Raw genomic sequence first — 27,173 nt, 5'->3', positions numbered from 1 at the left:
GGAGAGAGCTGCGATTGTGTTTGGTTTCGGAGTGGTGGCCCCGGGAGCGAACCTGCCTGCCTGCCTGCCTGGGAGGGGCACGGGAGGTAAGTCACGTGCTGCGGCGATCCGGCCAAGGAGGTCTGGGTTCGAATCCACATTCAGCCGCGAAACTCATCGGGCGACCTTGGGCCGCTCAGGCTCTCAGCCAGTGCTCCCTCTCAGCTGTGGAGCCTTGTGAGCAAAAATTCTACTTTGTGAGCTGCTGGCATTAAAGTCGTGAGCGAGCGATCGGGCTCCTGCATAAATTTGTTTGCTCTGGAGCCCTCCTTCCTGAGCGGAGACAAACGTGTGTGAGCCGGAGGCTCAAAAACTGAGAGCTAGCGCACACTGACTCAGCTTAGAGGGAACACTGCTCCTCAGCCTGACCTGCTTTACAGGGGTGTTGTGAGGATCAGAGGGACGGTCGGGGGAAATTATTGGCCTTGTTGTGTCACAGGAAAGCCTGTCTAGTTCAGCATCTTAGGGGGGGAAAGCTCGGAAATATTTATACTTAGAACATCTATATCCTGTTCACACACCACCACCACCCACCACTAGCACATGCCTCATTAAAGCTGCTAGTATTGTAAAACCCGTGTGGTGGCACTTGGAATACAGTGTTTAAGAAAATGAACTGGGAAAGGAGCACAAAGAGCCTGCCAGGATAATAGAGAGCTTGGGAGCACCTTTTCTTGCAGGAATGGCTTGTGAATCTGCTGTGTTCAGGCTGTTAGTCTGTTTAGCTTGTATTGTCTGCTCTCTGACCAGCAGCAGTTCTCTTTGGTTCCAGATAGCAAAAGAGCTTTCTCAGCATTGGCTTTCTGAGATAACTTTAGCTAAAGGGGCCAGGGCCGTAACCTGGGCTCTGAGTTACTACTGTCTTTTTGATACACTTGGATGTATGTCTGGCTCTGTCTGTCAGTCTGTTGTTTTAGCTAATGCTGTATTGCCTTCTTGAACTTGCAACAGTTCTCCAGGGTCTTAAGCAGAGGAATGTCATTCCCAGTCCTGCTGTCTGAGATCTTTTTACACAAGGTATTCCAAGGATCGAATCCTGGACCTGCTGCAGGCCAACCATGTGGCTCATAAGCAATAGTGTTTGGGGTCTATTTAGACAGAACACATGGTAGTATATAAACTATACATACTGTGTGGGTTGTGTCTTTCTCTCAAGACCAGAAATTACTGGTGGTAGATTTAGGATAGAAATTAATTACAATCAAGATCAGTCAACAACAATGTAACAGCACTGTTTACATACAAATGTAAAATTGATATACAGAGATTAAAATGCATAGCCTTATTGTGCTGTAATTAATTATATGCAAAAGTTATTAAAAAGCTTGGAATATCTGCTTTCTTACGGACAAAATCTCAGCACAGAATTTGGCCACTGTAGAGGTGGGCTCATTGGAGCAGTCTGCAAGGAGTATCATAGTATCATAGTAACATATGCTAGCTATCAAATATTGCCCGCCAAATACAGATAACAGGGTGGTTTTTTTGCTGAATATTCAGGGATTAATACACATTTAGCATCAGCATTTGCAGAGGCAAATCTGGCGTGTGAGTTCTTTTCTGATGTAGTTGAGTGATTAATGCCAATGATAAGAACAGTAATTCATAGAATTAGTCTTTTGTCTTGTGTCTTAAGAAGGCGATAGAGAGCAAGTTCTGAGGGACATTGTTTGAGGAAAGGATGCAGTTAACTTAGTAGGAAGCGTATTGGAAAGACCCCATACAAGACCCTAGGAAAATGTGCTGGTGGAGCCATGCAGACCATATTTTTAAAAATAGAATTTAAATGGAAGCTCTGTAGAACTTTCACCTCTGGTGTTGGTGTTTGGCTGCAGTTGTTTTCTCTGAGGAACTGTGTGCATTTTATTATGTATTTACAAAATGTATACCTTGCCTCCCTGCCATCAAAAGGGCTACTAAGGTGGCTAATAAATTTTGCAAAAACCACATACATAATTATGAAAGTTCTCTGTAGTTATATTAATACATACTTTTTTCTTTCCACTGACTTTTTAAAAAAAGATTTATAAGTTTTTCCAAATTTACAGCCCATGTACTTATGAATTGAATTTACATACTTGGAGTCAGTTATACCGATTTTTCTTCCAATCATTTGTAAACTCTTAACCATCGTTTTTGGAATATCTTTTCATCTTTTCCATGAATCAACATATCTAATTTGTCCATCTCTGCAATATCTAACAGTTTCTGTGCAATTTCATCTCTTGAGGGTAATTTTTCAGATTTCCAATACTTAGCTATTAATATTCTAGCCGAAGTTAGAATATATGTCAGCAAATATACCTCATTTTGCTCAAAACATTCAGGGATTCCACTGACTGTTTTTAAGGGATACAAATTAAAGGTGGTAGATCTTTTGATAACTTGGATTTCAGTTTGTTCGTGGTGCAGGCCACACGGGTGAAAGAGAGAGAAGGTGCAGTGGATATAAGCCTTCAGTAGCTTCCTTGCCTAATCCTGGCATAAGCCAGTGCTTTTAAAGCTTGGTCATGTCTCAGTTTCCATGTTAGTGGCATAAAAATAATGCTTATTACAGCCAATTGGTCACAAATGTGACAAATAATCTAATGGAATTACCGAGTAGCTCTTTCATCCCCATTCCATCTTCTGTGCTGTAACTGGAGGTCATCTAGTTGCTTCTCGGGTCTGGCAATGTGGCAGGGCCGACACCTCCCTAGAGGCTCATTTTTTAAATATACAAAGGTGCCTTCTAGCTCTTGCACACTTGGCTTTATACTGAGTCAGACCACTGGTTTGTCAAGGTCAGTACTGTTTACTCTTGACTGGCAGCCGCCCTCCAGGGTCTCAGGCAGAAGTCTTTCATGTCACTTATTGCCTGATCCTTTTAACTGGAGATGCCAGGGATTGAACCTAGGAAGTAGATTACTTTTTTTTTTTTTTTTAAAGAAAGTAACATGAAATTATCTCTGTGTACACGAGTCAATTTGGTGTAGTGGTTAAGTGCACGGACTCTAATCTGGGAGAACCGGGTTTGATTCCCCACTCCTCCACTTGCACCTGGCTGGATGACCTTGGGCAAGCCATAGTTCTGGCGGAGCTGTTCTTGAAAAAAGAGACGTTTCTGTCAGAGTTCTCTCAGCCCCACCTACCTCACAGGGTGTCTGTTGTAGGGAGGGGAAGGGAAAGGAGCTTTGTAAGCCGCTCTGAGGCTCCCTTGGGTAGTGAAGGACGGGGTATAAATCCAATCTCCTCCTCCTCCTCCTCTTCTTCTTCTACAACATCACCAATACAAGATGTGATGTTCCGCTCACAAAGTTATCAGTGACAATTGGGAAAGATAGGTAAGTGTTCAGTAGTAGTAGTTTCAGATTTCTGGATGCCTGGGAGAAACAACAGGAGAGATGTCTTTGTGGCCGGCCGGCCTGTGAGTGTCCAGAAGTGGTTGTCCAGCTAGCTGGCTGCTGTTGGAAACAGATAGGTTTTTGGTCTTGCATTCTTATGAATATTTTCTGATGTAAATTGACTAGGTGGGTGTGCATGACCCCAGCACTTGTCTAGCTCATGGATAGAGAAACTTGGCCCTAGGGTTTCAGATGCATCCCCAGCATACCCGACTGAGTGGTCTCTTCCAGGAGAGGATGATACGATGGCTACAATACACGTCTGTATTTCTCCAGCATCATGGTTTGTGGTGGTGGAAAGTGCCGTTAAGTCACAGCTGACTTCTGGTCAACCCCGTGGGGTTTTCAAGGCAAGAGACATTCAACCATGCCCACAATAGAAGAATGTAATGTCATGTTAATTTGCACTGGTAGATTTATTTATTTATCCTTGGATTTATATCTCGCCCTACCCCGAAGGCTCAGGGCGGCTGACAAGGGCACAATGTGCCAAGATTATAACAATAAAAACGCAAGTATAAAACAGTAAAATACAATTTTACAGTAAAAATTTAAACAAAGATGGGTAGATCTTAAACCCAACGGTAGCTTCCTGAAATCTATCATCCACTTCATGCCAGGGGCGCCTCACCCCCCAGTGGGATCCAGACAATTGTGATAGTACAACGGTGCATAGAAGGCAATGGTGGAATAGTAGTGGCGGCAGCTCCTACTCAAAGGCCTGGCGGAAGAGCTCCGTCTTGCAGGCCCTGCGGAACTGAGAAAGGTCCCACAGGGCCTGGATCTCCTCTGGGAGCTCCTTCCACCAGGTAGGAGCCGCCACCGAAAATGCCCTGGTCCTGGTCGCCGCAAATTGGAATGTATTTCTCTGGTCTGGGGACGGATACTACTAATAATAATCATATGGCAGTGTGTGTAGTATCTGAGGAGATCTGAAGATTGTCTGGCAGTCAGCAGTTCTAGCTCTTTTTAGCATTAAGCACCACTAGGTGACAAGCTAGACTTGTTTTTAAGGCAAGAGACGTTTCAGAAGTGGTTTTGCCATTGCCTGCCTCTGCATCATGCGCCTGGTATTCCTTGGAGGTCTCCCATTCAAATACCCTGCTTAGGTTCTGCGATATGATAAGAGCAGGCTAACCTTGGCTCTCACGGTGTGCTGTCATGATATGTTTGTGCTTTCTCTTGAAACAATGACTATCCTGGGAGCTGTTTAACTTACCCCAGGTCTTTTTTTGTTTGTTTTTGACGTTTAAGGTCTTAAGGAAGGGATGAAGGTATGGAAGCAACTGTTTCGTCTTTGTGGCTTCTGTGCAGTCCTACATGGGGAATGTGTTTCTGCAGGCCGGCCACAGAGAGGAGCTAGCAAGTTTTTAAAAGGAATTTTCTAGAGTCCCAAGAATACCCCCCCTCCCTATTCAGCATGTGTTTCCTGCCCAGAAGTCACGTGATGTGGGAGGGGCGAGCACTCTTCACTTAGTTCTCTTCTTGCTGCCACTAAAAGAGGATGTATCTCAGCGAGCTTTGACCTCTTCAGTAATCTGTCTCTCAAAAATAACGAGGCAATTTTCCACAGTATTTACTGAGGATGGCACTATTTAAAAAGTGTGGAGAGTAGGGGGTCAAAATGACTCAAAACGATGCGCGCTCATCATGTCTGCTATGCCTTGGAGAAGGCCGTAACACAGCCTTGTGCCAGTCTTGCCGCCACCTCATGCCCAAAGCGAGGGAAGGCAGGGCAGCTAGATTAAAAGGAGCTGCTTGGGAAAAGGCTCTCAACTGTCTCGGACCAGATGTCTGAGAAACCGAAAGAAAAACAGTCAAGGGCTCCGTAGGTAATCTCTACTCTGGTCCCCTTATTGCCTCAGCTACTCAAGGAGTTCAGCATCCCAGCTGCCAGTAAAGAAGTTTTTTTAAAAAAAATTCCAAACATACCAACCGTGCCTCGCTGTGCAGGTTGCTGTCGCCCCTGAACCACCAGTCCCTGTGCGTCAACACTCTCCCATCACCTCGACGCCAAAAGTCACTCCTCAAGGTCAAACTGAGTCACCCGACTAAGCTCAAAACCGTATGCCATTGTTGTCAAGAAGGACGTTTGTATCACCTAGATATCGATGGCCACTCAGCATCAACGCGCTTTCGAGACCGAGACTCCCTTGCCATCAGGGTGGTGGCACTGATCACCGTTATCCTTGGACATCAAGATTCTGGATGTCCCATTGTCTAGGTATGACAGGAGGTAGGAAGGGACACCCAGCAAGAACCCGCTTTGCTGATGTTCCCTGTTCAGTGGGGTTCATGAGACAAGCACCAACCTTCACCTTGATACATACCACCCCATTCCTCAAAATGTAGTACTAAGAAGCAACCCACAATATCACACCAGTCTGCTACTGATACACCCTCTTACTTCTCTGGTTCCAAGGATGGCATCAATAGGGGGTCTGACCCCGAATCTGAAGACACCTCCATGCCATCTCCAGATGATGTGGTTGGAGAACCCTCTACTCCAACCCCCGCAGAAGACCTCAGACTTTATTCAGAACAGATTATCCCGATGGCAAAGGCTCTGGATCTACAATATGTATCCACAGAGTCTCAATCAAAAGATCCTATAAGATCAAAAGATCTAGATCTCAGGGCACTGAATGAGTACTTACATGTGCCCAAATTTAGGATGCTATCCTTACAAGGTTGTCATCCCGTTATTAGATAGGAACCTATGGTTTGCTATTGTTGACCTAAAGGATGCCTATTTCGACATTTCTATTCATACAGTCTGTAGAAGATATCTTAGAGTCATTCATGAAGGCACCGCATATGAATATACAATATTGGTTTAGCTTCAGCGCCAAGAGGGAGCGGTGGCGCAGGCAGTAAGAACACCTGCAAAGTAACATCAATGAACAGCCATTACGGCTGTTCAAAACCCACCGCAGTCGGGGTGAGCTCCTGGCCCACTTCCCAGCTCCTGTCCACCCAGCGGTTCGAAAGCATCATAAATGCAAGTAGATAAAGTGGGTACCTGCCCTAGGTGGCAGGGGGCACCCCTCCACTGCAGTCACCCCACATGCTAGATTGTTCATGAGACCTATCCAGAATTGGTTTATTCAGGAGTACCATCTATACACGGACTTACAATGCATGAGACTCTCGATCCCCAGACTGGTTCTCAGGTCTCTGGCCCGGTGGACCGAAATTCCCCAGTTTTGCTCCCGAGTGGCATTTGTCTGACCTTAGTCGATGGGTGTTGATACCAGGAGAGAGGCAGCTACTGTCAGTTTTCCGCTGACCCAGGCCGCACCCTCTTCCTTGGTCAGAGGACTTGCTGTTCTCCCACGTGGGGCTGCACAGAAGCCACGAAGATGAAAAGGGGGCTGCACTTGCCTTGTAACCTTTGTTCGTCCAGTGGCCTTCTGTGCAGGCACACATCCCTCCCTCCTCTCCCCGCTGTGCGCTCTTCATTGGTTTTATGCTCATGTCTCATGGCGGCAAAGGGAGAACTGAGGGAAGAGTGCCCGCCCCTCCCACATCACATGACCTTTGGGCCGGAAACACGGTGCTGAATAGGGGGGGGGCACTCTTGGCACTCCTGAAAATTCTTTTTGAAAACTCGCTAGCTCCTTCCTGTGGCCGGCCTGTGGAAGCACAGTCCCCAGGTATGCCTGCACAGAAAACCACTCGGTGAACGAAGGTTACAGATAAGTGCAACCCCTTTTCCTTCACTGTGCTGTGGAAACAGTGCCTCACTGCTCCTGCCTGCTCGAACCTGGGCTCTGGAGTTACTAACACAACGTTTTTACCTGTGTGTCTCTCTGAAGGAAGATGTCGATTCTTTCATGAAGCAGCCAGGAAACGAGACAGCAGACATCGTGCTCAAGAAACTGGATGAGCAGTATCAGAAATATAAATTTATGGAGCTTAACCTTGCCCAGAAGAAAAGAAGGTAAGCTTTGTAGCCTTCGTCGAGGCTACGCTGTTGCTTAGAATTTCCTGAGTTATCATGGGAGCTAATTAGCACCAACACTTTGTTCGCTATCAGTGCTGTACTTTTTTCCTAAGAATGTGTTACCATAGAGTGGTCTCTGTGAACCTCATTCCTGTCTGCAGTAACAGAAGCTCAAACAGGCTATATGTAGCCCGGGGGTTCTTGATGTTTACTCTGCAAGCACCCACTTAGTGTGCAGTAGGGAAAAAAACAGGTTTGAACTGTAAGGACCAACAAGATTTCCAGGGTATGCCCTGACCTGGATAGCCCAGGCAAGCCCAATCTTGTCAAATCTCGGAAGCTGAGCAGGGTCGACTCTGGCAAGTACTTGGATGGGAGACCTCCTTGGAATACCAGAGGTGGGAGTCTGGGGCAGGCTTTACTCAGCCACCTCTCTGAATATCCTCCAGGCCTCCAGTAGGGGTCAGTCACCAGAGGTCAGCGTGACTTCCAGGTACTCACACGCACACACGCCCACCCACACCCCACACACATATAAAAAATACAAAAAAGAAAAAACTGGTTTCCACAGTATAAGCTTTCAAGAGTCAAAGCTCCGTTCATCTCGAAAGCTTATAACTTGGAAATCTTCTTGGTCCTTAAGGTGCCACTGGACTCAAATCGAACTCTTTTATTGCAGACCAACGCAGCTGCCTACCGGAAAGTAAGTCTGCTGTACTTTCACCGAGTGCCCCCCGAGTCATACTTTAAAAAAAACAAGACATAAAAACAACACTCCGTACAAGGCAGCTGTATAGGTATATTCACCATCCACACAGCTGCGTAGAGCATTTATGCTGGCCCGATTTAATGTGCTCCCCTCTGCGGTTTTAGCAGGAAGACTTAAGAAAATCCCCTACTCTGTAAGGTTCTGTGATTGTGATTCAGAGGAGATTGAAACAATCGAACATGTATTCCTCTATTGTAGTTTGTATGATGACATTCAGGCAGCCTATCTAGAAGATATTCTTAAGCATGATGCCAAGCAATCCGATGACAGAATGTTGTATCGTTTATTGGCTTCACAAAATATAGCGGTCATTGAAGTGGTTGCTAAGTTCTGTAACTGCCTTATAATGAGGAAGCTGTGTGTCAAATCCATGAACTGAATGGCGACTGTGTATGATTATGATCTATGCCAATAAAGGTTTTGAACTGATATTCACCGTCTGTGCATACCATAGAGATCTCAGGCATAAGTTCAACGATCCTCCTGTTCTTGAACAAGACCATCAGCCGCTTCAGTATTGTTTGCTTTGTTTCCTATTCAGTCTGTACCACTTTTTAAAAAGAATCTGGGGGGATGTCCTTAGGGCAGGGTGGGCAGCATAAAGCAACTCTCTGCCGGCTATCGCAAGGCATTGCAAGTTGAGACAAGGATCTACGTAAAGTTCCAACTGTTCTCCATTCCCCCCCCCCCAAGTTATGAACACCCTTCAAGATTCGTAGGTGACCCCCCCATCTTTGATGTTTCTTTTCTTTTTTTAAAATCAGAGCTATGCTTTTGTTTCAGTCAAATAATTTATCGCGGTTGTGGGCCAGCAGAATAAAACATACAATATACTTGTGCTTTTGTTTAAGATTAGTAAGCCCTGACACACCTCGGGGGAGGTTGTCTGTTTTGTCGCTGTGCTGCCTGGCCGCTTTCTCGTCAGACACCATGCCCAGTAAGCACAGGGGAGCGTCTTATTTAAAGTATATCTCATCTGCTTTTCCCCCCTGCTCTTGCACATTAGCGGGTGCAGGAATAAAATCTGTACCCAATTTTAATGCAGGGAGAATCGTCAGTAGTTTTAGAAGCAGCGTTCTAACCTTTCTCTCCTATTTTATATACCTCGTTTGCAAGCGAGTCTGCAACGTAGTCCCTGCCTCATCACGCTCCCTGTCTCTGACATCCACAGGATCCTTGTCCTGTTTGTCCCCTCACAAAAATACCATGTTAGTTTTTGTACTCGATCCAGGTGGGGAGCAATGTTCCCTCTAAGCTTTGGAGTCCTGTGAGCAAAAATTCTACTTTGTGAGCTGCTGGCATTACAGTTGTGAGCAAACGATTTGGCTATTGCATAAATTAGTTTGCTCTGGAGCCCTCCTTCCCGAGCTAAGACAAAAACATGTGAGCCAGAGGCTAAAAAATTGTGAGCTAGCTCGCACTAACTCAGCTTAGAGGGAACCCTGGTGGGGAGCCGTGTCAGTCTGAAGCAGCAGAACAAAGTTTGAGTCCAGTGGCACCTTCGAAACCAATCAAGTTTTATTCTGGGAATAAACTTCCGTGTAAGGTTAAGGTTTCCCTTGCTCGAAAGCCAGTCGAATCCGACTCTAGGGTTACGATGCTCATCTCCGTTTCCAAGCTGAAGAGCCAGCGCTGTCCAAAGATGTTTCTGTGGTCATGTGGCCGGTATGACTAAATGCCAAGGCGCTGTTACCTTCCCACCAAAGCGGTACCTATTTATCTACTTGCAATTTCTTGCTTTCGAACTGCTAGGTTGGCAGGAGCTGGCACTAGAGACGGGAGCTCAGTCCGTCATGCGGCACACTTGGGTCTCGAACTGCTGAACTACAGACCTTCTAGCCTGCAGTTCAGTGTCTTAACCACTTGAGCTATAAAACTTCCATGTGCATGACCACAAAAGCTTATACCTTGGATAAAGCTTTGTTGGTCTTAAAGGTGCCACTGGACTCACACTTCGTTCTCTTAACTGAAGATTGCTTTTGTAAGCACAAATCTACAAATAAAGCCTTATTCTATACATAATGCATGCATAATGCATATCCTCACAAAGAAATCGTATAAGCTATCGTGTGCAGGCACACTCCTGTTGCTTCAGGCCAACATGGCTACCCACCTGAACCTATGTGAAACTATATCTGTGAGATAATCAGAAAACAAGCGTGACGCAACATCAGTAAATCTCACAGACAGTAAATTAGTAGGGTTTTTTTAACGCCACAGTGTTTGTGTGTGTCCAGAAAAAGCGAGTGTGCAGGAAAAAATGGGTCTTTTCCATGCACTTATTTTCCTTTCCACCTCTCAAGGGCACAGGTTTAGTTTGTAGCTTACAGAAAGTTGTTCATTCTCTGACCAACATTCCAGTGGCCAAAACTGAGTTGATCTTGCTTGCATCCTGGAACTAGTGTGTCTATGTTGGAATAAAGGTGTTTTCCCTTTCACAGACTTGATCGTATTTAGCTGTTGTAGAAATATTTTACGTCTGTGTTTAATTCACAGGTTAAAAAATCAAATCCCTGAAATTAAGCAGACATTAGAAATCTTAAAGCACATGCAGAAGAAAAAGGTAAATGACTCTTTTATTGTGTGTTTGTGGATATGGAAAGCTCTAAATATCTTGTCACGGGACAGGTCAGATTCAAGAGTTCTCTTGCGCCTCCTCTAACTTCATAAGTAAAAACGTTAATCTGAACAAAGAACATTTTGAAGGAGAGAGGGAAAATAACTCCCTTTTTAAATCTCGGGGTATGCTCAGTGGGAATTTTTGTTTTGCATCTGACAAGGCATCATTAATAGTGGCAATAAGTAAACAATTCAGTACTGGGACTGCAACCTTTCTTGGTTGTAGGAAGCCATATTAATAGCAGTGTCTTTGGTATATGGGTGCTGTAGCCTTATGTACTTGTCATCTGTTCTTTCCAAAGGAGTCCACAAACCCAATGGAAACCAGATTTTTATTGGCAGATAACCTCTACTGTAAAGCATCAGTTCCTCCTACAGATAAAGTGTGCCTCTGGTTGGGGGTAAGTAAGTAATTTAAAAAAGGGCTAAGAATTACAGAATTCGGCACTTCTGACTGTGATGCTGGGATTACTCTAGCCGTAAATCCACTTGGAGAATTGAATTGTTTTGTTTATTTCATTTGTTCCATTTCGTGCTGGGTTTTAACCTGGTTTATTGATCACATGTGGAATTCATGAAGCCTTTTTCCTTGTGTGTTCTGAAGGCATCTTTGCTGTTTTCAATCAGGGCAATCCTTAGGCACTCTGGAATTTACTGTACAGTACCTTTTTTGCCAAACGTTTGTGAGGGCAGATCAATATGTGTATGGCGTCTTGCTGTTCAGCAGTCTGTTGGGATGGTGCACCGTATATATATTCTTGCATAGTCTTGCAGTAAAGCCAAAGCTAGAATTAGTGGTGGTATTTTCTTATCTTGCTTCCTGTAAGGTGTGACTGTTTGTATTCAAGCAATTCCCCCCCCCCCTTATTTTTCCTCCTTAAAGTTTTCATAGGGAAGCGGTATGTCTTCTAGCTGGGTTTTCCCCCGAGTTTCCCGTCGGCACAGCAGATCCTTGGGCTGTCTTCTGCAGTCCCTTTAAACTTTAAAGGGACTGCATTAGAAGCCCAACGAGCTGAGAGGCAGGAGCATTCTGCGCTAGCCTCTCAGCTGTTTTTCAGATCTTCCAGTAATTCCTGAATATATCCAGGATTTTCTTCTGGGAATTTTTTTTCGGGTTTCCGGAAGAATCCTGGATACTTTTGTGTATATTTTCGGCTCGTGTAGATCCGAATGCCACACCCCTAGTGTTAACCAGAACCTCATTTAATGCCAGTGTGATGAGACAAATAGGGCATTTCCCCTTCATTTGAGTCTGAATATAATGTAACTTTCCAGGAAGGTAACTCCTATATCATGAACTAGGGTTAGGAGCTATAGTATTTACAAAATAACGATCAAGAAAAACAGTGTAGTATTGCAGAAGAACTTGAAAATAATGCTAGAGGTAAACTTAAGAGGCTTGGTTTTCAGGTACAGCACAAGAATAAATTATTAGTGCATAACGCCCCTCTGGGACGGGCTGTGGCTCAGTGGTAGAGCACGTGCTTTACACACCGAAGGTCCCAGGTTCAATCCCCGGCATCTCCGGTTAAAAGGATCGGTAGTAGGTGATGTGCAAGACCTCAACCTGAGAGCCGAGAGACACATAGAAGGTCCCAGGTTCAATCTCAGCATCTCCAGTTTTAAAGGGTTTGGGTAGTAGGTGATGTGAAAGATCTCTGCCTGAGACCCTAGAGAGCTGCTGCCGGCCTGAATAGACGATACTGATCTTTGTGGACCAGAAGGTCTTATTCTGTGTAAGACAGCTTTCATGAGTTCAAAAGAGAGAGTGGTGGAGATGGATCCACAACCCTGGCAGTCCTGTTTGTGTCCCTTAACCTTCTGTGACTCCTTAAAATTCTTCACCCTTAAATATTGTTGCTCTCAGGCCAATGTAATGCTGGAGTATGATATCGATGAAGCCCAGGCCCTGCTGGAAAAGAATCTCTCCACAGCTACAAGGAACCTGGAATCCCTAGAAGAAGACCTGGATTTTCTTAGAGATCAGTTCACTACCACAGAAGTCAGTATCCTTTTTCTTTTAGGACTGGTTCATGTTATTGTTCTTTCTCTTGACTGGCTTTGAGTTGGTTTGTTTTAGAAACAATTGCAGTTAGGGAAGAAAGAATCCAAAAACTGGCATGACTCACCTGGCATGTTTTGGCTTGCTTTTCTTGGGAAAACCTTGTGTTAATTTAAAAAAAAAAAAATCTCCCGAGACTTGTACATTTCAAACACACCAGGGTTTTTTTAGTACTTCTATATATACCTATTTATTTAGGCTGGTTTGCCAGTATTAGTTAGATCTGGCTTGTTGTACTTTTTGAAACAATTAGCTGCTTTCTATGGAAAGGAAATGAGGTTTGGGTAATTCTCCTCTGCAACTTGTTAAATTTGCTGTATGAAGAGTGTGCTACCAAGCTCTGAGGCTTGAAGCACTTCTGTTTCATATCAGAAGTCTGGGGAAGAAGGGTGTGAACAGGGTTTAAGTAACTTTAGACAACAAATTCACCAAGTGGTTCTGTGTAGGCTTTTGTTAAGTACTATGGTAAACGGTCCAGTAATCTTATTTACAGGTAGTCTAGTGCAATGCTCCTTCTAAGCTGCGGAGTCTTGTGAGCAGAAATTCTACTTTGTGAGTTACCGGCGTTAAAGTTGTGATCGAGCGATTTGGCTGCTGCATAAATTAGTTTGCTCTGGGGCCATCCTTCCTGAGCGAAGACAAAAATGTGTGAGCCAGAGGTTGAAAAACTGAACCAGCTCATGCTAACTCAGCGTAGAGGGAACACTGGCTATTGTATTAAAGGTTAGTTTACTGAAATAAGCGCAACTTTTTTTTCAGTCCACATAAGCATGTGCTCTGGCATATGGTAACTGAAGAGGTGCTACTGTGAGTGGACTGTCAGCGTTTCCATGGTCGCTTCCTTCATAAACTTTGAACTCTCATTTTTGTCCTAATTTTTAAAGCCTCCCTAAAAAATAATGGGGCTGAAATTGACATTCGGCTGGCCGAAAGACTCCCCAATCGGCTTGTACTGACTAAACTGACATCCTACAGCTTTATGGTGACCCTGGAGGGTTTTCATGGAATGAGATGTTCAGAGGTGGTTTGCCGGAGCGCCTTTCTTTCTATTCCAGATGTATGGTATAGAAGCTGGCTTGGAAAATACCTTGTGTACCCAAGGATCAGGTTGCCCTTGTGCTGTTGATGCAGATAAAAACGACGACAAAAAGTTGGCCGCTTCTTTAATTTCACTGCACCGTGCTTTCCTTAACAGCTCCTCCCAGATATGGCCAGAGTTTATAATTGGGATGTAAAGAGAAGGAACAAGGATGACCCATCCAAAAGCAAAGCATAGTTTCCCCGACTTTAGACGTGGTTCTGGTTTTCAAAAAATATTTTCTTATTTTAAGCAGACCTTTAAGTTCAACCTTTGATGGACTGAGTTTAGTTTAATCTCATCAGTCGGTAACATAAAAAAAACAAATCTTAAAACGCTGGTGAGCAAAGCACCCTTTTATTTATTGGCAAGCCCAGTTTGGTTCCATGCATGCTTCCTGACATCACAGCGGGCTTTGCAAATTGGCCCCAGAGGGACCTGCCGTCGCAGTCACGGGGCAATCTAATGTGAGGTGCATTCATGACATTTGAGGCCAGGACATTCTAGCCCCCTTGAAAAGGGATTGTGTTTAGTTTAATTATCATAGGCACTTGATGAAAGAAGGCAGCAAGGTTTGGGATGGGGCAGGATGGTGAGAGGATACGCACCTTGTGCGAGAGCCAATGTTTGGGACAAGGAAATGCGGGACAACACACACACACACCCCGTTCGTTACAGTGCTGTTTCTTTGATTCCCATGTTGCCCACTTTTCTGTTCTGAGCAGTTACTGGCTCAGCTCAACGCTAGGTTCTTCATGATCCATCTGCAACGAAAGGGTTAAACAACTAAATAGCACAGTCTGGTTGCGGTCTGATTCCGTTTTGTTTTCATGCAAATGCCACCCCCCCCTTCCAAGTGTATAGAATTGGGTGACATACAGAAGTGATCCGCCTCTTGCACCCGGTCACCTCATCCTGCAGTCACTTATGTCGAGTTCAGACGTCTTAATGCTGGCAAAGACACATTTGGTGAAACCTGCCTGGAACGTGGGAGCCCCTGTTTTGAGCTCCGCTTCAGTTGTGAGCAGGTTGAGTGTTATTCCCGTGTTGCTGATTACAAAGCCTGGCAGAAAGCGTTGCCTTGACACCTCCGCTCTTTCCTTTCAAGACACCGCCCGCACCGACACAGTCAAATGGAGTGTTTACACAGCAGAGTAACTGGCATGGCAGGTTTCACTTCAGAATAAAAGCTAGCGTTAACTGTGTTCTAGTTCCATGTAATAAAAATACTTGTAAAATTTTTGTACTTTTATTTCATTATATTAAAACACAGCAGAAACCCTTTGTGCTTTTTTTTTTTTTTTGGAGACAGGGCAGCAAATCTTCTAGAACGTTCCTGGGATAGTTTGAGCGGGGTGGGGGTGGGAATGGCTGCCAGCCAGGAAAGATGCTTTAATGCGAAGGATGTATTGAAGCAAAGTTGTAAACCGAGCTGCACACGAGGATACGTCATCATGTTTCTTTAGCCCTCTTATGTCATGAACAGATCCTTGACTTTGTAGTAAACCAAAAGGAAGGTTTCATTATTCATTCCCAGAACTGAAATGACTTGGAAACAGGTATCAACAATATGCGATTAGCTTTACTGATCACAAAAGAAATTTTCATTTGTGTGTGTGTGGGGGGGAGAGGTCATTTCGGGGGGGGGATCGCAGTTCCCCCCGGGTGAGGTACGGGGGGGGGGGGCCCATGACGAAGCCCCACCCCCTGCTTCCGGCCGCCCTGCATCCGGCCCTCATTCAGCCAGGAGGAGGCAGGAGAAGAGGGAGGGTAAGTTGCTTCCTCCCTGGCCCCAGGCAGGCAGGGGTGGGAAGAGGCAGGGAGGAAGCTTCCTTGCACTCCTTGCACTTCCTCGCGGGGCTTCCTTGCACTCCCGCCGGCCTTGCAGGTCCACCGCCGGGCCCCTCATGGGGCTCGGCAGTGGAGCTGCAAAGCCGCCGGTGGCAGCCGGGACTGTTGGGGGCGGGGTGTGTGGCCTTATGACACATGTCCGGTGATGTCAGGGGGTGTGGCATATGCTAATGAGTTATGCTAATGAGTTCCCCTAGCTCTTTTTCTACAAAACGACCCCCCGGGGGGGGATGTGGTGTCAGGTTGCTTCTGATGTGTGTTTATGCGCTGTGAAGTTGCTTCTGATTTCCAGTAACCCAGTGCATTGATGACCTTCAAAACATCTTATCATAGAAGCACTCAGCTGGAAGGAACCCCATGGGTCATCTAGTCCAACCCCCTGCACAATGCAGGAAATTCACAGCTCCCCCCCCCAACTCCCCCAAGTGACCCCTGCTCTATGCGCAGTGGAAGGCAAAGCTTAGGGAGGGGAGGCGCCTCGGCAGGGTTTAATGCCACAGCCTCCACCCTTCAGAGCAGCCATTGTGTCCTGGGGAACGGATCTCTGTTGCCTGGAGACCCATTGTAATTCTGGGACGTCTTCAGTCCCCACCTGGATGTTGGCAGGCACAGGTGCGCCACACTGATGGCCTTAGCCACAGCGCAGAAAAGAGCTTATTGCATTTCCTGATGTCGTGTTTGTTGATCCCACTCTAAAGTCATACACATTTCTCGGCAAGTATTTTTCATGACTTGAGTCCTCAGAAGTGTAGGTGGAACTGTATGTGGTGCTACAGAAGAAAGGCAATCCGTTTGTGTGCCTTTCGGGCAAATGAAATTAACAGTACAACATGTGGATTAGCTGTGCTCCTAAAGTCTCTAAAAGACCTGGCTTTATTACTGATTTTTATATTTTTCATGGGATGGTTTCCATTGTTGGCTTCCCCCTTCCGAGAACGCCACACAAGCCACGCCCTGCCCTGCTGAAGTCAGTCGAGCACTCTGCCTGGGAGGCAGCAGCCCAGGTAACCTCTAGATCTCTGTTCCCCACCCTGTGGGTCAGTGGTCCCAAAAGTGGGTCGTGGGCCAGCCCCCCCCCCCAATGGCCGACCCTGCCCTCTTTTGGAAACCAGGCTCTGACCTGGGTAACAGGAATGTCATACATTAGGTGGGTCGTTTTTCTTCTTCACTGTCTACATGTTGATCAAGTAAAATGTGTCCTGATGGTTACTAGAGCGAATGTCTCAGAATCTGGGGTGGACGGAATCAGAGGGAGTCACGGAGAAGGAACCGGTGGTCAGGGGCCGGGACTGGTTACTAGAGCGAATTTCTCAGAATCTGGGGTGGGCGGAATCAGAGGGAGTCACGGAGAAGGAGCCAGTGGTCAGGGGCCAAGACGTCACCTCCATACACAAAGTCTGTGCATGTCGGAATGCTGCTTGCGTGGGGTTCACAGTGGGGGGGGGGGAGCTGCACCCTTTGTGTGATGTTTGTTGGTTTCTCAAAAGCAGCCGGTTAGCTAGTGTAGAAAATGGGATGCTGAACTGGTTGGGTGCCACGGTCCTGGTTTGCCTCGGGTGCTCCCAAAAAACTTGGGCCAGTCCCGCCCAGAGAATTTGGACTTGTGGGTCACCATACCAAGAGGCTGAGAACTGCCGCTCTAGATCATGGCCTGGAAAATTCTCCCCCAGGTCCTTTTAAACCAGCTAGCCAGATGAAGAGTTCTGGAGAACCTGAACACCGCTTGCACACTGTGTTGTCTTGTTTTGGTTGGTCTAAATAGAGAAGGATTTATTCCATGACTTGTTTTTGAATTTCACACCCCGCCAGTTATTCCATGACTTGTTTTTGAATTTCACACCCCGCCAGTTACAGAGTCTGATGGTTTCGTAGACCGATGGTATGGAATAACCTATTCATTGTGGCTTTGCCAGAGTACCCATTTTGAAATTTGCTCCTCTCTTCGCTTAAAAATGCCAATGGATTCTGTTATAAACAGTGTCCATGTTTATTATTGAACTACTCTGTACTGGGTTTTTCTGTCATGGTTGCTCTCGAACACAAGACAGTTATCAGACGTTGGATGGGATAAGGGCAAAACAAGGAGAGGAAAGGAAACCACAGGTGTTTTTTTTCCTTTACACGTTTTGAATTTCACATAATCACATTAACCGTTTTGCTAGATACAAGCATAATTTTCATCCACACACAGCTAAATACAGCAGGTTTGTCACATTTCAGTACAGTGCATATAACACAAAGCTAGGCAAAGTGTACACGAGAATTTAAATCTGGAGTTTCTGAGAAGTTTTAATCCAGCATGCAGACTTGAGATTGTGAATTTTTAACCAGAAGATTTGTTTTTAGTTTGTCTGTCTTTACCTAAGAGCGAAAAAGCCTCTTTATAACTATCAGCCTCCAGTTTCTCTTGCAGTAATCAAAACACAAAAACCAGTTAAGAAAAAAAGATATTTTTCATCTTAGAAAGTCAAGCCTCTTTTTACAGAAGACCCCCACCCCACCCCACCCCAATTTCTTATTTGTATAAGCTGCTCAAAAATGTAAGGCATTAGAAAACAGATTACACCATGGTTCCTGATCAAAATGAATATAAATTTACTTTAAAGTAGTTAATTATTTCCTATACATTGTACTTTCTTTTGAAATTCTAATACACGATAACAGTATAAATGAAAGACTTGGGCTGTAACCCTAGGAACCCCTCCCTCAGAATAAGCCCTATTGAATACAATGGGACTTACTTCCAAGTAAACCTCTTTAGGATTGCTCCCTTCCCAAATGGGAGCTGGTTTATCCATCGGTACACTTCTTATTTGGGTCAGAATATTGTTCAACCAATATCTCATACAGCAGAAAGAGCAAATGTGGGGAATTGGATAAATGAAATCTGCTAACATCATGGAAGAGCTACGGGGGAACATTTCGTCCGTCCTGTTTTGGGGCATGGTTTGTTAACTCGACAGTGGCCATATGAAGCTGCAATTTGCCAAGTCAGGAGGAGAGGAAGAGCTTTTCCCTGTGCCTGAGATCGGTAGTCCTTTAATGGGAGATGCCAGAACTCAGGGTCATCTTCATGATATTCTCTCACCGAACCTCAACTCAACGTGCAGGAAATCCTCTGTAGTACCCAGGGGTCATTTCGTAGAAAAAGAGGTACAGGAGCTCATTAGCATAACTCATTAGCATAACTAATTTGCATATGCCACACCCCCTGACATCACTGGAAGTGTCAGAAGGAAACACCCACCGCTCAGGCTCCACTGGACTGTTTTGGATTGCTAGCTATTGGCGGCGGCGGGGGGGAACGTGCAGATCTGTCCTCGCAGAGGAGGGAGAGCTCCTACCTGAATAAAACTGGGTCTTAAAAGGTGCCACTGGACTGTTTTGGACCGGGGCTGGGGGCTCTGCAGCTTACCTGGCTGCTTCTTGCTCTGACTGAGGGCTGCTGGGAGCAGAGGGTGGGGCTTGTTGCATGTGCCCGCCCCCTGGGCTCTTTACTGCCGGAGCTCCGCTCCTGTGCACTCCTGCAGGAAATGACCCCTGGAAGTACCTGACTACAACCAAACTTTCCATGTCTTCGCTTGACTTCTTAAAAGCAGAACAAAAACATAAACTGGCATCTGAAATAGAAATTGAATTTGTGTGACTAAATCACAGGATGTTTACTTGGCATTTGGATTTCCATTGAGGCAAACAACAGTTCGTTTAAGCTGATTTTACCATTATCTTCCACGTCTCTTGATAACAATGCAAACTGTTTGTAGGTGTGGGAGGAAAAAAATATTTTAAACGGAAAATGGGAGGGGGTGGCCTGGTTCCACAATACGGTCGAGATTTGGGGGGTGGAGCCTGGGGAGGGCGGGGTTTGCAGAGGGGAGGGACCTCAGTTGGGTGTAATGCCTTAGAGCCCGCCTTCCACAGCAACCATTTTCTCCAGGGGAACTAATATCTGTAACCTGGAGACCAGTTATGATGCTGGGAGCTCTCTGGCTAGCATCTAGACCACTGGCAACCCTTCCACAATAACCTCACCCCCCCCCCCTTTCCCACATCTCCAGTTAAAAAAGAACATGTGTTGCCGATGTCGGGAAAGACCCTGTTCTGCCCGAGAGAGTGGAGAGCCACTGCTATTCCTGAGCTAGAGGAACCAGCAGCCTGACTTGCTAGGTGTTCACCAAACCTGCTATGGGTTGAATCCAAACAGAGCCGTCTGCTTGCAAAAGGGTCCTGCTGTGGGTGGGAAGCCACCGGTGGATACGATCCATTATGAATGAGTTCACGCACTCAACAGTCCTGTTTGGTATGTTTATGAAGCAGAAATGTGTAAATTCTTTAACTTCTGCTGAAAAATGGCACATTACAGCTGCTGCACTTTAAGATAGTGGTGCAAATCATTTGACAAATGTTTTTTAAAAACTGAAAATAGAAATGTCAGCACTGTAGGTCCTTTTTTTCCCCTAAAGAAAAGTTTAGCCTTTGGGGGCTTAGAAAATACAAAACCCACAAAATTATGCTGAAACAGCAAACAAGAAATGGTGCTAGGAAAAAATCACGGAAGTTAACATCCTTATAAGTACAATTAATGTCACATCATTCTCAAAGAAAATATTCCTTACGAGGGGCTTTCCTTCAGTCGTGTCCTCTACCCCTACTTTACATATTTTCCTATTAAGCCTTGGAAAAGAAGGAAATTTATTATTTCTAGTTTAGTTCTCTGAGCGCTTGCAAATAGATGTAGATAAAATTTAATTTGGGCCACAGCTTACCAAGTCGTAGCCCTGTTTTGATCCCTGCATTCAGTCCTGCCCTCTCTGAAGTACTAAAAAAGATACAGTTTGCCTCTGAGCATGTGCAGAGTTCCTCTCTCTCACCTATGGTATCACAGTTTTATAATCCCACACAAGAAAGATTGCCTGTTGACGCTAGTGAAAGTAGGAGGAACTGGTATAACTACCTGTTTTTTTGGAGGGGCAGTTATATTTGTCCTACCGCCCCCTTGCAAAGTGGTCACGGGCGGACTGATCACAAACTTAACACTGTGAGTCCACAAAAGTTAGGTGGAACCATAGTCCATGTGGTCTCAGCCAACGGTAGGCCACTTGTAAATCTCATTGTCACATGACCACAAGCTTGCTATAATCTCGGCTCAAAATAGGAGCAGCCCACTGTGGGTGAGAGTGTTTTTATACCTGGAGATATTGGGGGTGGAGTGGGGTATAACACCATAGCGTCCACCATCCAAAGTGGCCATTTTCTCCAGATGAAGTGATCTGGAGGTCAACTAATAGTGGGAGTGCTTCAGGTGCTCCCTGGAGATTGGCAACCCTATCTTTAGGTCATTTTACACACCCTTTCTCCCTGCTCGCATTTGACCCTGGTGATACAAACCAGAAACTGACTGTGACTAATTTGCAGTAATCGACCAATAAGCACAACCATTTGCCCAAACACATATCTGCTGTTCCCAATCCTTTTTTTTCTGCTGAAACTCTGAGATGGTATTTTCCCTCATTTTCTTCCCATTTTAAGCACCAGTTCTCATTGGAGTCTGTGCCTGCCTGAACTTTTGCAAAGCAACAGCTATGGTGTTTTTGCTAAATGATCCTATGGAAATGGTAATAATTATGGAAATACTCCTGAAAATACACAGGTTCATCTGGGTTCGCAACAGATGCATGCTTATACAGCACCAGGCCACGAAAAGTCCATGAGCAGCCTCTGCCCTTGCCTGCGTCCAGACGCCCAGCTTGTTCCAACGAATCCTTCTCTGACCCCGTTAAACATCAGATCTACAGCCTCATCCGTATGCCGCCAGAAATCCTGTGAACCCATTGATTCCCCCCTAGATATACAGGATACCTGCGGTTCACCTTGCCTCACTCCAAAGGTTTGCTTACTTGAAGGTCTGCCCTGAAAAATTAAACCTTATTTAAAGCTGTGTTGGAAGATTGCAAACTCCAGGTTGGGAAATTCTTGGAGATTGGGGGGTGATGGTCAAGATGGGGAGGGACCTCAGCGCGGTATAATGCTATAGAGTCATATGGAGCAGAGGTCCATCAGCAGAGGTCTATTAGCGGCAAGGTATAGATAGGAACTCTCGGTCTAGGGCAAGGGACGCTCTGTATTCTTGGTGCTTGGGGGGGGGGCAACAGTGGGAGGGCTTCTAGTGTCCTGGCCCCACTGCTGGACCTCCTGAAGGCACCTGGTATTTTTGGCCACTGTGTGACAGAGTGTTGGACTGGATGGGCCTTTGGCCTGATCCAACATTGGCTTCTCTTATGTTCTTAGAGTCCACCCTCCAAAGCAGCCATTTGCTCCAGCGGAACTGATCTCTGTAGTCTGGAGATTGAGCCCGTTTGGGAAAGGTGGGGTATAAATTAAATTAAATTAATAGTAATTTCAGGAGCTCTCCAGGTGCAGGTTGGCACCCCTACGGTGTAGTCTTTCCATCCTACTTTCAGAATAAACACACTTGTTGCCTGAATCCTCACTACTCTGCTGCATTCACTGATCACGCTGTCTTTTTCTTCAGCCACCGTTCTCTCCTGCCAACAAACAAAATGTTCTAGGAGCAGAAAATGCTTTCCAAACTGTTGCTGTCACTAGAACCAAAAGAAAATGCCCAAAAAATAATAATATCACCAGTCTTTCGTGTCTGCAATTTAATGTCTCCCCCCCCCCCTTTCCTGATGAGAAGCTCAGAACTGGGTGTCATGTTAAGAGCACATTTGGACTGTAGCACTAACCCTTCTATGAACTGCATGAATTCACATGGCTGGGATTTCTCTACCCCCCCCCCCCTGTTCTGAATTAGCTATAAATGCAGAACTCAACGGCATTGCCAGTTCAAAGCTAAAGAAGTAACAGAAATGGTCAGTTCATCAGATTATCAGAATTAGAGCCGCTAAACTGGCCCAATAAAGAAAACATCTGCTGTGTTTCTTTTATTGGACTATATTCTAATGACCCTAAATGTTTCTGTTCACTTCTCCCTCTCCATTTTAAAAACAAGCAAATAATGGGAAGTAATCAGTGGCTGCTTCTGCACGGAGACGCTTCTCTCTGTAGTTCTTGTTGCTGTGCAAATGCAGGTATATTTGAAACGGCAAGGAAGTATCCCCACAGAAGTTCTCCTAGGACTTTCTTTGCCTTAGTCCTTGGGGGCTGCCATTCCATTGCCCCACTGCTGCCACTAGGGTTTTTTTCCAGGCTTTCTTTTTTAAAAAATGGTAATTGCTACATCGCATTGAGCATTATAATAATCTGTTGCAACAACTTCCTAGTCCCCAGTTTTCAGTGCTTTTTTTTTTTTTAGTCTCTAGCAGTTTTAGTTGCAGGGTTATAAGGGAAAATGTGCAGTCTGTGCACATATAACTCAGCAGTGAAAAGGGCAAGAGACTTTTTAAAATGAAAGCTGGGAACTAGCACATTGCTGCAGATTATTGCCATGTAGTGATGTTATAGCAATTTAGCTATTTTTTTAAGCCTAAAAAACCCTCCAGGGGCAGAGGGAGAAAGTGTATGTGTGAGGAAGGAGTAAGGAAGATGGCTCCAATGTGAAATATATCCACTCTCTGATCTACACAACACCCAAGGTACTTTGACTGTGATCTTTCTAAAAAAATACAAGCCCTAGTTTGGGAAAAATCACAGCAAAGCAAGTGTTTGGGGGGGGGGGGGTTTACATAAAAGCAAGATGAACAGAGAACAATGCCATATGATGCTCTTGAAAATAGCACTGTAGTTCAGAAGCCAAGGGGGAGAAATCACCCCCCCCAAGTAGAAACAGCCTATGTTGCCACAAGGAACAGACACGGACTGCCACGGTGCCTCTGTAAATACCTTTTCTTTTGCATTGGCCATTAAGGTACTGTAAAAGAGTGGCAATTGTGTTAACCTTCAGTCTTTCTAAAAATATCGTATTGACACAAGCCCAGATTTCCCCCTCTTTCTCCATATGTGTTTTTTAAAAATTATTATTATTATTATTATATAGATGGGTTTTTTCATACTGTGGCCTCATCCCATAGCACTGAACGTCAGGTGCACTTAAAACAGGGTGCCTTTGAAGTTCCCTGGCGTCCCCCATCCCTCTATGACCTTGTCTTTCTTAACGCTGCCCACCTCCTACCATATAAGCATGCATCTGGGTTCATTCCTACATAAGGGTTTTTTTCCCCCTTCCCTGTTCCCTCCTTGGTTCCATTCTTCCGAGGTCCAAAGCACTGTGACACGCTGCTCACCACACTTCCCTCTGCATCCCCTTCCGCCGCACCGAGTTCATCTAGCAGGGTACGTTGGGTTAGTAAAGTCCGGCATCGTTTCTCCCCCCTAGCAGAGGCATCGCCTGTCGGATTTCACCACCTCCTCCGACGAATGCACCACGTTTGGGACGAAGCCGCTCTTCACCCCTTCCCATCCTTCCTGGATGGAGATCTCCCCCCTTTTGACCAGCTCGTATATGTCTCGCGTGAGGTCGGTAAAGGCCTTCTCCACGTTGATGGCGTCCCGGGCCGAGGTCTCGATGTATCTCATGCCGTAGGCAACGGCCAGTTTCTCGGCCTCGTGCCGGGTGACTTGCCGCTGAGTGTCAAGGTCACACTTGTGGCCCACCAACACGAAGACAATCTGGTAGGGCTGGACGTGCACTTTGGTCTCTTCTAGCCACTCGTGGACATTCTGGAAGGACCTGCGGTTAGTGATGTCGAAGAGCAGCAGGCCCCCGACTGAGTTCCGGTAGTAGGCTCTGGTGATCGATCTGAAACGCAACAAGAGCCCGAAGGGGGCAAAGATCTTTTAAAGAGGAGACGTCTGGTTCACACACATGAAGCTGCCCCATACTGAACTAGCCCCTCGTTCGTCAAAGTATTGCCTACTCTGACTGGCAGCGGCTCTCCCGGTTCTCGGGCACGGGTCTTTCACCTGTTACCAGATCCTTAACTGGAGATGCTCCGGGGCAAGTGATGCTCTGTCATCTTGGTGCTTGGGGGGGGGTGTCAGCAGTGGGAGGGCTTCTAATGTCCTGGCCCCACTGGTGGACCTCCTGGTGGCACTGGTATTTCTGGCCACTGTGTGACACAGTGTTGGACTGGATGGGCCTTTCGCCTGATCCAACATTGGCGTCTCTTATGTTCTTATGATGCTGGGGGTTGAACCTGGGACCTTCCGCCAGCCAAGCAGATGCTCTACTGCTGAGCCACGGCCCTCCCCCAAATTGCAATGAGCGAACTGTCTTTGCGTTCCGAATTATCTGCCTGCACGTGGGAATGCAGCTTGCATTCGCCACAGTAAAATGGCCGGGTTTGTACAACACAAACACCAAGCGCCATCACTCCCCGTTTTAAAATCCCAGAAGTGGACTCCTGGCCCTTTACAGACAAGCCCCCGCCATGCCTTCAACTTCTCCCAGGCCGTACTTTGCAAGTGTGATACTTAGAGAGGTGGCCCCCTTGTACAAGAGACCAACGTCCCGACCCTTCCGAGGTGGCCGGCAGCTTCCTACTTTGCAGAGGGCAGCTGAAAGGATGGAGGGCAGATCACCCACCCAGCAACAAACACACCAGACTCCCTCTAGGTTGCACTGGTCGGCCCAGTCTGTGCTAGTTCAGTCATCCTAAAAGCCTTTCTTTGGAAGGCTAGAGGCACTTGGAACTGTTAGGGTCGGGTGCAGCTAGAGATGTAAAATCTCCGGACATTTTGAAGCTCAGAAAAAACCCCGATTTTTCCCCAGTTTTTTTCGGGGGGGAACGGAAATTTTCGGGAAAATTGAAAAAAAATGCTACATTAGCATTTCTTTTGTCTTTTCTAGATTGAAAGTCATTCTGTTACTTTAGGAACATAAAATATATCTATGGACATTTTTACTTGGCATGAAATGATCACACCTAGCATATTAAAAATAGAGTGTATCCAAACGATTATTACAAACAGAATACCCGCCCACATGCAAAAACAAGACTGAAACTTTTTTATTTTCTTCTGACAATCGCACCTCCTAAAGGAAGAAATGCATCTTGTTCTTGCATTGGAGAGTTCAGTTTGTAACCTAGGACTTGCTTGTCCTCGGTGCACAGAAATTAGATCAATCTGATACCATATATATATATATTTTAGAAATGATTTGGAAAATATTTGAACACCTTGTCTTAAAGAAGAAGAAGAAGAGATTGGATTTATACCCTGCCCTTCACTTGGAGTCTCAGAGCGGTTTACAAACTCCTTTCCCTTCCCCTCCCTACAACAGACACTCTGTGAGGTGGGTGGGGCTGAGAGAGCTCTGACAGAAACTGCTCTTTTTCAAGAACAGCTCTCGTCAGAGGTTGTGACTGACCCAAGGTCACATCAGCAGGTGCAAGTGGAGGAGTGGGGAATCAAACCCGGTTCTCCCAGATTAGAGTCCGCACACTTAACCACTACACCAAACCACCACACAACCAGGATCAAGATTCCTAAGTGGACCAACAGACAGGCATACACTTGTTTGAGAAACTGAGTATTACATTACAACACCTGGAACATTACAGATCAGTAGAGGCAGAACTGCACAGTGGCCATCAAGATCAAGGGGAGGAGGTATGCAGGGCTGAGAGAGCTCTGACAGAAACTGCTTTTTTTCAAGAACAGCTCTGACAGAACTATGGTTTGCCCAAGGTCATCCAGCAGGTGCAAGTGGAGGAGGGGGGAATCAAACCCGGTTCTCCCAGATTAGAGTCCGTGCATTTAACCACTACACCAAACTGGCTCTCAATAGCAGAGCCCACATGCAGTACATCTAACTCAGAGGTCCTCGACGTGTTCTGGCACCCATCAAGTGTTTTTAGCAAGTGGACCAAGTAGGATTTTTGCCCAGAAGGGCTTCTGATTGACTACTGGAAATCTGATTGGCTATCAATCATTTTATGGCGGGCGTAGACTTTCCAATTTCCCGAGGGGGGGGGCTGGGCCAGAGGCATTGCTGTGCTAGGTCCTTAAAAGAACCGAGGCCCAGTGACATCATAGGGAGGAGCCAGTGACATCGCAGGCCATTGTCACTATTTATGGAGGTGGAACAATGTGGGATTTAGGAAGGGGCTCTCCAGAAATTTAGGGTGGCCTGGGAACCCCCCTAGACAAGCCCAACGGCTCAGAAACAAAGCACAGAATGGGCAAAATCCTCTACATAAAACCCTGGAGAACCACTGCCAGCCTGAGTAGACAATGGTGACACTGATGGACTGATGGTAGAGAGACCATGCTTTGTATGCCAAAGGATAAAGGTTTAAACCGAAGAGGTCTAACAGAACAGTGTTGGAAAGGATCTTTCTCTGTCTGAGTCTCTAGAGATCACTTGCATCAGAGCAGACCATGCTGAAGTAGATGGACCAATGGCATGAAGACCAGTGTGAACTGAGGAGACCCATGTTCAGATCTAAATTTTGCATGACGCT

The 27,173-nt window shown here is 45.8% G+C and overlaps 2 protein-coding genes across 2 annotated transcripts in view; one reads left to right on the top strand and one right to left on the bottom strand.

Annotated features, from left to right (window-relative positions):
• The window catches only part of VBP1 (von Hippel-Lindau binding protein 1), a 14,644-nt gene extending 244 nt beyond the window's left edge, over positions 1–14,400 (top strand). The window contains exons 2-7 of the mRNA XM_015429161.1: positions 6,820–6,825; positions 7,241–7,365; positions 10,634–10,700; positions 11,059–11,157; positions 12,624–12,762; positions 14,024–14,400. Of these exons, the coding sequence (XP_015284647.1) occupies positions 6,820–6,825; positions 7,241–7,365; positions 10,634–10,700; positions 11,059–11,157; positions 12,624–12,762; positions 14,024–14,094 (507 nt within the window). The 3' untranslated portion in view covers positions 14,095–14,400. The remainder of the gene's footprint in view (positions 1–6,819; positions 6,826–7,240; positions 7,366–10,633; positions 10,701–11,058; positions 11,158–12,623; positions 12,763–14,023) is intronic.
• A 9,368-nt stretch (positions 14,401–23,768) lies between these two features.
• On the bottom strand, positions 23,769–24,540 carry RAB39B (RAB39B, member RAS oncogene family; the record flags this gene model as incomplete). The annotated part of the gene is made up of 1 exon (XM_015429158.1): positions 23,769–24,540. A coding segment is annotated over one exon (462 nt), but the record flags the coding sequence as incomplete, so codon positions are not given.
• Between the last annotated feature and the right edge of the window lie 2,633 nt (positions 24,541–27,173).

This window comes from Gekko japonicus, unplaced genomic scaffold (genome assembly GCF_001447785.1).
Source record: "Gekko japonicus isolate JY-2015 unplaced genomic scaffold, Gekko_japonicus_V1.1 scaffold2684, whole genome shotgun sequence".
Classification (NCBI taxonomy): domain Eukaryota; kingdom Metazoa; phylum Chordata; class Lepidosauria; order Squamata; family Gekkonidae; genus Gekko; species Gekko japonicus.
This window is presented reverse-complemented; position numbering and strand designations above follow the sequence as displayed.